This window comes from Sceloporus occidentalis, unplaced genomic scaffold (genome assembly GCF_023333645.1).
Source record: "Sceloporus occidentalis isolate IW3139 unplaced genomic scaffold, rSceOcc1.0.p SCAF_3, whole genome shotgun sequence".
Classification (NCBI taxonomy): domain Eukaryota; kingdom Metazoa; phylum Chordata; class Lepidosauria; order Squamata; family Phrynosomatidae; genus Sceloporus; species Sceloporus occidentalis.
Window position 1 is genome coordinate 401,424 of NW_028316983.1, and position 12,056 is coordinate 413,479.

At 58.1% G+C, this 12,056-nt stretch overlaps 1 protein-coding gene across 1 annotated transcript in view; it reads left to right on the plus strand.

Annotated features, from left to right (window-relative positions):
* The window catches only part of CDH22 (cadherin 22), a 71,725-nt gene extending 63,561 nt beyond the window's left edge, over window positions 1-8,164 (plus strand). The window contains exons 8-11 of the mRNA XM_089513373.1: window positions 1,676-1,797; window positions 2,396-2,513; window positions 4,475-4,726; window positions 5,622-8,164. Of these exons, the coding sequence (XP_089369499.1) occupies window positions 1,676-1,797; window positions 2,396-2,513; window positions 4,475-4,726; window positions 5,622-6,142 (1,013 nt within the window). The 3' untranslated portion in view covers window positions 6,143-8,164. The remainder of the gene's footprint in view (window positions 1-1,675; window positions 1,798-2,395; window positions 2,514-4,474; window positions 4,727-5,621) is intronic.
* Window positions 8,165-12,056: the final 3,892 nt, after the last annotated feature.

The following is a 12,056-nucleotide window of genomic DNA, read 5'->3' on the forward strand; positions in this document are numbered from 1 at the left end:
AGACAGCCATGTCCTGCCACCCGTGCCCTTCCCGGGGTGCCTTGCTGCTCTGCTGGATGCCCATGGCTCAGTAGCCCTTGACCAGGTAGCCAGGTGGGAATCTGAAAGACCCTTGCTATGGTGGTGGCCGTTGTTCTTTCTTCTCAGTCCCCTCTTCCTGCCATTATTGCCCGATCACAGCCCCCTCGGACCCCCTCAGTCCCTGGCAGAGCCCTCGGCCTCTGCACTTGCCCGCCTGCACTCACTCTCTCTGGCATGGGAAGCTGGCCAGGAGCCTGGTGCCTGGGAAGGGTGCCAGCGCAGACTGGGTGATGCTTCTTGGCAGGGCAGCTACTCCAAAGTCAGGGCGTCTGCGTTGGTGGGGGGAGGGGGTTCTCCTGCAGCACGCCCCATGCCTATGTGAGAAAAGGGCCTGAGGCGATGCCCACATACAGAGGAACACCAAGTCCTGGGTAGGAGGCTGTGCAGCACAGCAGGAAGCCAGGCAGGGAGGCCCTTGGCCAGAGAGGCTGGCTGCCCACTGACTGGGGTGGAGGGGGAGCTGGGGATGTTTAGCCTGGAGAAGAGCAGGTTAAGAGGTGATATGATAGCCCTGTTTAAATATTTGAAGGGATGTTGAGGAGGGAGCAAGCTTGTTTTCTGCTGCTCCAGAGACTAGAACACAGAACAATGGACGCAAACCCCAGGAAAAGAGATTCCACCTCAACATTAGGAGGAACTTCCTGACAGTCAGGGCTGTTTGAAAGTGGAACAAACTCCCTCGGAGTGTAGTGGAGTCTCCTTCCTTGGAAGTCTTCAAGCAGAGGCTGGATGGCCATCTGTCAATGGAGATGCTTTGATTGTGATTTCCTGCATGGCAGGGGGTTGAACTGGATGGCCCTTGCGGTCTCTTCCAACTCTATGATTCTATGATTCTATGTTTCCAAGACTGGAAATCTGCTGAGGATGAGGTTCCCTTTGCTGGATGGTCATATTAATACTGTTGCTCTTGCCTACCGCTGCCCCCCCCCCAGCATGCTCATGTCACAGAATACTAAACCTGCGCTTCCTTCTTAAAACCCCAAATCCAAGCCTCTCGAAGTAGCCTTCATGCCACAGCTCATGGCTGCTTGCACTCCAAGAGGATTCCCAAAGCCCTGTGTCCCCTGGCAGTGGTGGCTTGTGTGCACCAAGTGGGTTGGAGTAAAGAAAGAGGGCTCTAAGACTGGTTTTCTGCCAGGGGAGGGGGGGTCAGTGGCACTGGTCTGGAGGGCACAGTTGTGGACTAGAGTGGTTGCTGCTGGTTGTGCCCAAAGTGTGCTCCTTGTTGGGCCCTCCACAGGTAGAAAGGGGGAATGCCACCACTCATTGAGCAAACCTTCACCCCCTGAGTGGCAGCAGCATTACTTCTGCAGCAGAGTTGCCAGGCAGCAGTAAGGATGTGGTGCCAGGTGTGTGTGTATGTTGCTGTCTCTGCAGTGCCTGTGGTTGTGTATGCAGGGCCCTTGTGGTTGCAGGGGCCAGGAAACAGCCCCCCTCCACCATGTGCCTGGCCTCCCCCCCCAAGTCACTTGCACAACGTCCCTTCTCACCCCCACTAGAGGCCATGGGGCTCTGTGGCCACCGGCTGGCATTGCCCAGAGATGGCAGCCCCTCTTATGTACTGTGTTTTGCATGGTGTTTGCTTGTTTTGCAGACAATCAAGGCCAGGTTTCCCGGGCCTTCCTCCGAATCCGCATCCTGGATGTGAATGACAACCCCCCGGAGCTGGCCACTCCCTATGAAGCCGCTGTCTGTGAGGATGCCAAGCCAGGGCAGGTGAGGAAGAGGGGCCAAGTGGCATGGATGCCAATCCTGGGATGGGGGAGACCTGGCAGGGAGGACTTGGGAAGTGGCATTTTAACTTTGATAGGTTGAGCGAGAGAGAGAGAGAGAGAGAGAGAGAGAGAAGCAACTGCCACAGGGAAGGGAGGGATATTTGGGAGTTTTTTGGGGGGACTTTGCTCCCCTGGGACCCCTGACATTCAGCAGCTGGGCTGATGGCTGGCTCTTATTTCTTACTGAAGTCTCTGCTCCAGGCTCCATCTGGGTTCCCAGGAGCCATGGGGATTGGGATGGGGGGCACTAGGGTGGGGGGTCTGTTTTTGGGGAACCTGAGGACCCTGAGCGGCTGGTAAAGGGGTCCCTGCAGGGGACGTATTGGGGGTCCCTGATGGCTGGATGGGGGACAAATTCTCCTGCCCTGCTGCAGCTCCAAAGGAGGAGGGCTTGGTGGACTGGGGAGGCATCCATGCAGGGGGGGGATGCGCTTGCTATGAATCTGGGGGGTGTCTTTCCTTGCTGCTTCCCAAACATTGAGGGTCCTGGGGGTCCTTCTTGGGGCTCCCTTGAGACTTTGGCTTCCTCCCTCCGGCAGCTGATCCAGACCATCAGTGTAGTCGACCGGGATGAGCCCCAGAGTGGCCACCGCTTCTATTTCACACTGGCCCCGGAGGCCTCGGGCAACCACCACTTCTCTCTGTTGGACATCCAGGGTAAGCCCCCTCCCCAGTTTGCCCCACTGAGACTGTGGGGTCTCCATCTGTGCCTTCCAAAGCCTTTGCTCTTGGGAAGGGGCGAAAGGCTGCTCTGTCCCCTCTTGCCCTCCGCCTGCCCCCTCCGACCCCCTGCCCGCTCCCCCCGTGACCCTGGCACCTTCCAGGGCACCCCTCTGCTGCCTCCCGGGTGCTGCGTAAATATCCGTCAGTGACAAACGGGCGCCAGCGGCCCATCTGTTTCTTTGTACAAATTTGTAGCCAGTTTTGAGATGTGATTTATAAATATTGCTGCTGGAGCCAAGATGAGACACTGATGGATGCCAGCCCAGATGGAGACACAAAGCTCCCACTTAAATCTTCCCCCTTTATGTCTTGTGCGACAGCGGCAGCCGCAGCAGCCGAAAGTGGCACCAGAGGGCAGGGGGAGGGCGCAGCTTAGCGGGGGCACCTTCTGCCCTCTGATCCCCCCAGATGAGATATATGGGGAGGGGGCTTGCTTGTACATCAGTCATGGGGGCAACTGGGGAGGGGCAAGTGGGCCAGCCAGGGGTCCTGGGATCTCTCCGGTGCACAGGTCCAGTGGTGGGCCTGGGTCTGGTGTCCTCTGACCCACAGATGCAGGCCTGCAGGAGGGGCACCGTGGGAGCTTGCAACAGCAAAGGGAAGGCACCCCCCCCCCCCAAATCAGTGGAGCTTCGTGAGACTCCGTGTGTGTAAAATAAATAAACCCCAGAGGGGAACGTGGGAAAACGGCGGAGTTGAGAGGAGGGCAAACTCCACTTCCATTTTGTGCCCCTGCCGTTTTCCCACTGACCAAGAGGCAGATGGACTAGCTGACTTTGAGGCCCCTTCCAAAATGTTTGGCTCTAGGCTTTCCACCCCACTACCTTCTCCTTCCTGAATTTCTGCCTATTCTATGGCAACTATGGGACGCAGGACGCATGGCCAGTCAAGGGGCCAGTGGCACCAGTGATTCCCCACAGCTGGAGATGGTGGGTTTAGACTGCCAGTGTGGGTTTCTATCACTACTGGGTTATTCCCTTGGGCATCATCTGCCCTTTTGGTGCCCCCTTGGCTGCAGGGGGCAGATGCACATGCAAGAGCCTCTCTTGGCATTTCCCTCATGCCAACCAGGGACCTGGCCAAGCCCTGCTGGACGGACCAGGGCTGCCCCCCACTCCTCACCTTCTCAGAGAAAAGGAGATATTGGGGGAAAGAGTCCATATTGGGGGAAGTGGTGTGTTCCCTGGTCCCCTTCTCCTGCCCTGTTTCAGACATGTGCGTGTTTTCAAGGGGGGGATTTTGATTGGTTCTAGCTGTGGCTAGTGGCAAGGGGCACAGGGAGGCCACTGGCCTCAGCTCTGCAGAGAAGATGCACAGATGCTGGCACTCTCTCAAGGTCTCCCTAAGAGGAAGGGAGGGGGGTGAGTGTGGCAGTACGCCTGCTGTTTCCTGAGGACCCTGGCAGGGAAGTGCAGAGAGGAGGGGTGGTCTGTGAGACCCCCATGTATGTCTGTGGGTGTAACTGGGGCTCAGGTGGCAGCAGCAAGGATGCCAAGGCCTGCATGGGCAGAACTGGGGGGGCCGGCACCCTGGCAGGATACAGGTGGGAGCAGAGGGCAGCCAGGCGGGAGGAAGTAGCTGCACTGGTGTAGGGGGAACCAAGGGCACAGAGGGTGAGGGTGGGGGTCCTGTTGGCCAGAGATGGAGTTGAAGGGGAAGGCCATGGTGGCTCCCAGGTAGACCTGCATATCTGTTGTTATCAAGAGGACTCTGTGGCTACTACAAATGTAGCAGTGATCTGGCAGTTTAGAGGGCATGGCAGGGAGTGCAACTGAGGGGTGCCATCTGATGGGGGCAGATGGGGAGGCAGATGTCTTCTTTGAGGGGTCCCTGAAGATGGAGAGTGCCTTCCTGGGAGGAGACTCAGGGCTTCGCCATCTCCTCCTTCTCTCCAGACAACATGGCTGCAGTGCACACCCAGCGCCCCGGGTTCAACCGGCAGGAGCAGGACCTCTTCTTGCTGCCCATCCTGGTGGTGGACAGTGGCCCCCCCGCCCTGAGCAGTACTGGAACTCTGACTATCCGGGTCTGTGGCTGTGACAGCTCCGGCGCCATTCAGTCATGCAACACCACGGCCTACGTCGTCTCCACCTCGCTCAGCCCCGGCGCTCTCATTGCCTTGCTGGTATGCGTTCTCATCCTCATTGGTGAGTGCCCCTACCGTCCTATTCAAGTCCAGCCTCCCACACCAGCCCCAGGCCACACCCAGCCCTTTCGCTCGATCTGCCATGCCCACAGGACCCCACAGTTTCAGAGACATCTTGGCTAGCAGCTGTGGGTTTCTCCCCCTCCCCACACTTTGAACTATCCTCTGGGCATGAGGAAGGAGAGGGGTCTGGAGCAGCAGGCTGTGCCACTGCACCTGGCCAGCAGTGCAAAAGTGGCTCCAATCCAGCCTGCCTTGGTGGCAGGGCCCAGCCGGTACTGCGTAATGCTCCTTCCTGCCTCCTCTGCCCAGGGGTCCCTTCTGTGGGGGACCCCTCTTCCACTTGGGACCAGTCCTGGGCCTCACTGGTGATAGGCAAGCTAACTGGTCCAGTGCCCCTCTCAGCAGGATGGGCGGGGAACAAACAGGGCCCACAGAGCTGCCTGGGCTGCTCCATACTGCCACCCTAGGGTCTCACCAGCTGGCATTACCCCTTGCCCATGATGCATTATTGCTCCTGTGGTGGGCACATCAGTGTACGGAAGTGTTATTCCCAGGATGGAACAGGTATTTTTCCTTTTTGGTGGTGCCCATGCCAGGTGAACAGAGGGTTTCACGATGCTTGTTACTGAAAGTATTGGGAGACACTTGGGTGCCAGCCATGCCTGGGGGTATTAGAATAAGCCCTTTGCTCCAGGCTGCCCCCTTGGCAACCCAGGCAGGCAACTCTTGGCCTCGCCCACTGTGCCTGGCACAAGAAGACCATAGGACACCCCTTCCCCGTGCTGCCTGTTTCTCCCCCCGCCACTGACCCCTATGGCCAGTGCTGCTGTTCTGACCAAGTGCCCTGTCTCCTTCCTTCCTTCCTTCCACCTGCTGCTCGGTGGTGGCCCCAGTGCTGGTCCTGCTGATCCTGACGCTGAAGCGCCACCAGAAGGGCCACCTGGCCTCAGAGGAGGATGAGGACATGCGCGACAATGTCATAAAGTACAATGACGAGGGGGGCGGCGAGCAGGACACGGAGGCCTACGACATGTCGGCGCTGCGCAGCCTCTATGGAGACTTTAGGGAAACCAAGGGGGGCGGGGAGGGGGGCGGCCCCCTCCCCTCGGAGCTCTTGGCCCTGCCACAGGGACCACCGCCGCCCGAGCTGGACTTCTCCCTCTTCAGGGACTACATCAGCAGGAAGGTGGGGCAGGCGGACCAGGACCCCTCAGTGCCCCCCTACGACTCCTTCCAGACCTACGCCTTCGAGGGGGAGGGCTCCCCGCCTGCCTCCCTCAGCTCCATTGCCTCCCGGTCCTCCGGATCTGAGCAGGACTTCGCCTACTTGGGCAGCTGGGGCCCGCGGTTCCGGCAGCTGGCGGCGCTCTATGCCAGGGGGCGCCCGGGGGAGGATGGTGGAGAGGACTCCTAGGCCCAGAGAACCAAAAAGCCAGCCACCGGCTGCCTGGCCCCCAACAGACATGGGGGGCACAAGATGGGCCACCTGTAGCTCCTCCAGGGCCACTGCGCAGGCGCACTATGGTCCGGCCATGTGGCCCTCGGTAGCTCTCTTGCAGTGGGGCGCAGCATTTTGGGCCCCTCTTGTCTTGGGGAAGGGTGAGAAAGCAAGAGAAAGAGGGCCAGAGAAGGTACTTGGAGTAAAGGGGGTTTTTGCAGGCCAGGCCAGGAAGAAAAGGGCCAGAGTGGCTGGAGGGAGGCTGCAGCCATAGTTGTGCCCCCCCCCCCCATGCTGCTTTGCATTGCACGCTTCTGAAGAAGAGGAAGAGGAAGAGGAGGGGGCCTTTGCCGGCGGAGGGAAGGAGGGAGGGATGGATGGGTGGTGGGTGCTGGCCAAGACCGCTGCTTCTCTCCTGGCAAATTATCATTTAAATTGATGGTGGGGAGATGGACTGTCCAAGAGGGAAAGACGGAGGGAGGGAGGGACGGGGAGCCCTTTGTTGTCGAAATGGATTTTGTCAGTGGATTCCCTGCCTTGGACAAGCCTCTGCCAAGGAGAGTCCCGGCAGTTTGTCGTTCTCTGTGTGCGTTGGGGGGGGGGGGTCTCCTGCTGCAGAAGCCCCCTGTGGAGTCTTCCACGTTCTTTGTCTCTAGAGAGGAGTGGGGGTGTTGGGGTGGCCATGGCTGGCCCTCAGGGCTGACTGGGGATCGGGTGGGGGAGGCATCCTCTTGGCATTTGGGATAAAAGCCTTCTGCGCCTACTTGGGGGGGAGCAATGCTCAGGGTCTCCTTGCTAAGGAGGCATCTCACTCCTTTCTGTCCAAACCCAACAAGTCCTCCTTGCGAAGAATGCTGCCTGGGTTGCCAGCGGCTGCATTGCTGGCTTCACAGTGCCCCAGTATCCGTCTTTATTGGGGGGTGGGCAGGTGCTTCCAGGGCCTTACCCCCAGCTGCACACATATCACCCTCCCATGCCCTTGTTGCCCCGCATAATGGATAGGGGGCTCTTGAGCTGTGGCTCTATTTCCTTTGTGTTTGGGCACTTGGCACGTGGGTGGAACCTGGCACTGGGGGTCTCTGGCAAGAGGGATGGTTTCTGGGGGGAGATGGGTTGCCCAGCAGCCTCTCTGGTTGCCTCACCTGCTGCCCACATTGGGACTGGCATGCAACTTTCTTGCTGGGCATGGATCGTGAGGGGGCCAGCCTGGAGGAGGGCCCTGTGAGGCGGTGGGCGTTTTGGGTTGGGAATGGGGTGGGAGAAGAGGATCTGGCTCCTCAGGAGGGGGGCATGCCATGGGGGGAATCCCCTCCCCTTCCTGTGCATGAACTGCCATCTCTGTGGGGCCCTTTTCCAGCCTCCAGACCCCCAATGCCTTCTCCCAGCTCTGCCTGGCACACGCTACCTCCTTCTCAGGACCTCTGTGGCACATCTGGTGGGAAGGAGGGCAGGCCGGCCTTGGTGTGCCCCCCCAGCCCTGTCCTGCTTGCTGGCCCTTCACTGTGACACCCTTTTGTTTCCAGGGGGGCTGGGCAGTTGCCCCCTCCCCAGACTCACGTCCTTGCCCAGTTGGGGGCCGATCCACGGGGGTTGCTACCTCTCCCCCCTCCTCCTCAGGAACTTTTTTTGTGCTTGTCCAGCTCCCCCCCACCCCATAATGTGCGTGTGTGTTTATGTGTGAGTGTGTGTGAGAGACCCTCCTCTCTCAGTGTGTGTGCCCCCTCCTTCAGATGGGACAGCCGACCTCAGAGGCCAAAGGCCAAACAGGGTATGTATCCATCACTCTCCCCCTGCCCCACCCCACACAGAACAGCCATGATGATGATGATGATGATGATGATGATGATGATGATGATATTTATCACCATTTCTCCAATTTGGGACTCAAAGCAGCTGGCCGGAAATTCCAAACTACTTTTCTCAAAAACTCCAGTGAAACAAAACTAAACAACCAAAAAGTTAAAGCCAGGTGATGGTGGCCCCCCACCCTCCCATTCCCTACATTGCCCCTCCCTCCTGTGCCAAGGGCACCCCCTCCCTGCCCCCTATGTGCCACCTCCCCTTCTGCCCATTGCCAGGCGGAGCTGGCAGCCTCTGGGGTGTGGAGGGCAGGTGGGCGAGGGGTGGGTATTGCCACGAGGCTCCTCTTGGACATTTTCACAGGGTTGTTCATGGACCTGGAAATAAAAGGATTTCCTTGTCATCTTCCTGGAGTCCTTTCGGCTTATTTCCTTTTCTTCCCTGAGGAGGGAGAGGAAGAGTGTGGAAGTGTGTGTTGTGTGTAAAAGCTTTGCTCAAGGGTGGCAAGAGAAGAGAGGGCCGGAAGGGGAGGCAGGTTTCTAGGACCCCTGTGCCCCCTCCCCTCTTGCAGCTGAGGCCACCAAGGGTCACTGGGTGCCTGCTCGTCCCATGTGGTCAAAGGGGCAGTGGGGGACTCTTCATCTCCCCCGCATGGCCCTGGGGGTTCGGTTTCTCTTCTCTCCCCATTCCAACTAAGAGGAGGGGGTGATACTGGAACCGGGGCCTGGCAAGGGATGGGGGGGCCACCCCACCAGGGCAGGCATGGCGAGGGTTGGGGAACCCTCAAGGAGGAGGGAATGGGATGGCGAGGGGGGCAAAGTAGGCACTGTTGCCAGGCCCCCATCATCCCTGAAATAGTCCTGGGTGGAAGAGGGGGACAGGACTAGACCTTTCTGCCACTGAATCTCTGAACTGGTGCCCTGTGGGCTTTCTCCAGAGGAGCTGAATACTTTACAGCTCACATATTTTTTGCAATGCATATGATTTATAATTCACAATTCCTAATTTGTAATTCATGACTGTACTTGGCAATTCCCATTGAACTACAGGGGCTCAGGGGTCATCGGTGAGAGCAGCCTATGGAAAGGAGGAATGGCTCCCCCTAAGTAGAGCTCCCCCCATCAGCAGCGGAGGGGGGGAAGGCAAGGTCTGCCTGAGGACCAAGAAGGCAGATCTGAGAGACATTGGGAAGGGGGACCCCAAGGGCCACCCACTCCCACCGCATTCTGCCATGCAGGAATACGCAGCCAGAGCATCCCTGGCACAGCTGGGCATCCAGCGAAGGAGAGCCCTCCAAGGGAGTCCTTTCTGTTTCCATTAAACAGCCATTGCAGTCAGGAATTCCTTCCTGAGAAAAGAGCCAGAATCTGTTTTCCTGTGGTTTCCATCTTCCACAGGGCGACATCCCTTCAAATAGAGGGGGCCCTAGGCCCTAGGACAACATCCCTTCAAATACAGGGGGCCCTAGGCCCTAGGATGACATCCCTTCAAATACAGGGGGTCCTAGGCCCTAGGATGACATCTTTTCAAATACAGGGGGCCCTAGGACGACATCCCTTCAAATACAAGGGGCCCTAGGCCCTAGGACGACATCCCTTCAAATACAGGGGGCCCTAGGCCCTAAGACGACATCCTTTCAAATACAGGGGGCCCTAGGCCCTAGGATGACATCCCTTCAAATACAAGGGGCCCTAGGCCCTAGGACGACATCCCTTCAAATACAGGGTGCCCTAGGACGACATCCCTTCAAATACAAGGGGCCCTAGGCCCTAGGACAACATCCCTTCAAATACAGGGGGCCCTAGGCCCTAGGACGGCATCCCTTCAAATACAGAGGGCCCTAGGATGACATCCCTTCAAATACAGGGGGCCCTAGGCCCTAGGACGACATCCCTTCAAATACAGGGGGCCCTAGGCCCTAGGACGACATCCCTTCAAATACAAGGGGCCCTAGGACGACATCCCTTCAAATACAGGGGGCCCTAGGACGACATCCCTTCAAATACAAGGGGCCCTAGGCCCTAGGACGACATCCCTTCAAATACAGGGGGCCCTAGGCCCTAGGACGACATCCCTTCAAATACAGGGGGCCCTAGGCCCTAGGACGACATCCCTTCAAATACAGGGGGCCCTAGGACAACATTCCTTCAAATACAGGGGGCCCTAGGCCCTAGGACGACATCCCTTCAAATACAGGGGGCCCTAGGACGACATCCCTTCAAATACAGGGGGCCCTAGGACGACATCCCTTCAAATACAAGGGGCCCTAGGACGACATCCCTTCAAATACAGGGGGCCCTAGGCCCTAGGACGACATCCCTTCAAATACAGGGGGCCCTAGGCCCTAGGACGACATCCCTTCAAATACAGGGGGCCCTAGGACGACATCCCTTCAAATACAAGGGGCCCTAGGCCCTAGGACGACATCCCTTCAAATACAAGGGGCCCTAGGCCCTAGGATGACATCCCTTCAAATACAGGGGGCCCTAGGCCCTAGGATGACATCCCTTCAAATACAGGGGGCCCTAGGCCCTAGGACGACATCCCTTCAAATACAAGGGGCCCTAGGCCCTAGGATGACATCCCTTCAAATACAAGGGGCCCTAGGCCCTAGGATGACATCCCTTCAAATACAGGGGGCCCTAGGCCCTAGGACGACATCCCTTCAAATTCAGGGGGCCCTAGGCCCTAGGACGACATCCCTTCAAATACAGGGGACCCTAGGCCCTAGGACGACATCCCTTCAAATACAGGGGGCCCTAGGCCCTAGGATGACATCTCTTCAAATACAGGGGGCCCTAGGACGACATCCCTTCAAATACAGGGGGCCCTAGGACGACATCCCTTCAAATACAGGGTGCCCTAGCATGACATCCCTTCAAATACAGGGGGCCCTAGGCCCTAGGATGACATCCCTTCAAATACAGGGGGCCCTAGGACGACATCCCTTCAAATACAGGGGGCCCTAGGATGACATCCCTTCAAATACAGGGGGCCCTAGGCCCTAGGCCCTAGGATGACATCTCTTCAAATACAGGAGGCCCTAGGACGACATCCCTTCAAATACAGGGGGCCCTAGGACGACATCCCTTCAAATGCAAGGGGCCCTAGGCCCTAGGACGACATCCCTTCAAATACAGGGGGCCCTAGGACAACATTCCTTCAAATACAGGGGGCCCTAGGCCCTAGGACGACATCCCTTCAAATACAGGGGGCCCTAGGCCCTAGGACGACATCCCTTCAAATACAGGGGGCCCTAGGCCCTAGGACGACATCCCTTCAAATACAGGGGGCCCTAGGACAACATTCCTTCAAATACAGGGGGCCCTAGGCCCTAGGACGACATCCCTTCAAATACAGGGGGCCCTAGGACGACATCCCTTCAAATACAGGGGGCCCTAGGACGACATCCCTTCAAATACAAGGGGCCCTAGGACGACATCCCTTCAAATACAGGGGGCCCTAGGCCCTAGGACGACATCCCTTCAAATACAGGGGGCCCTAGGCCCTAGGACGACATCCCTTCAAATACAGGGGGCCCTAGGACGACATCCCTTCAAATACAAGGGGCCCTAGGCCCTAGGACGACATCCCTTCAAATACAAGGGGCCCTAGGCCCTAGGATGACATCCCTTCAAATACAGGGGGCCCTAGGCCCTAGGACGACATCCCTTCAAATACAGGGGGCCCTAGGCCCTAGGACGACATCCCTTCAAATACAAGGGGCCCTAGGCCCTAGGATGACATCCCTTCAAATACAAGGGGCCCTAGGCCCTAGGATGACATCCCTTCAAATACAGGGGGCCCTAGGCCCTAGGACGACATCCCTTCAAATTCAGGGGGCCCTAGGCCCTAGGACGACATCCCTTCAAATACAGGGGACCCTAGGCCCTAGGACGACATCCCTTCAAATACAGGGGGCCCTAGGCCCTAGGATGACATCTCTTCAAATACAGGGGGCCCTAGGACGACATCCCTTCAAATACAGGGGGCCCTAGGACGACATCCCTTCAAATACAGGGTGCCCTAGCATGACATCCCTTCAAATACAGGGGGCCCTAGGCCCTAGGATGACATCCCTTCAAATACA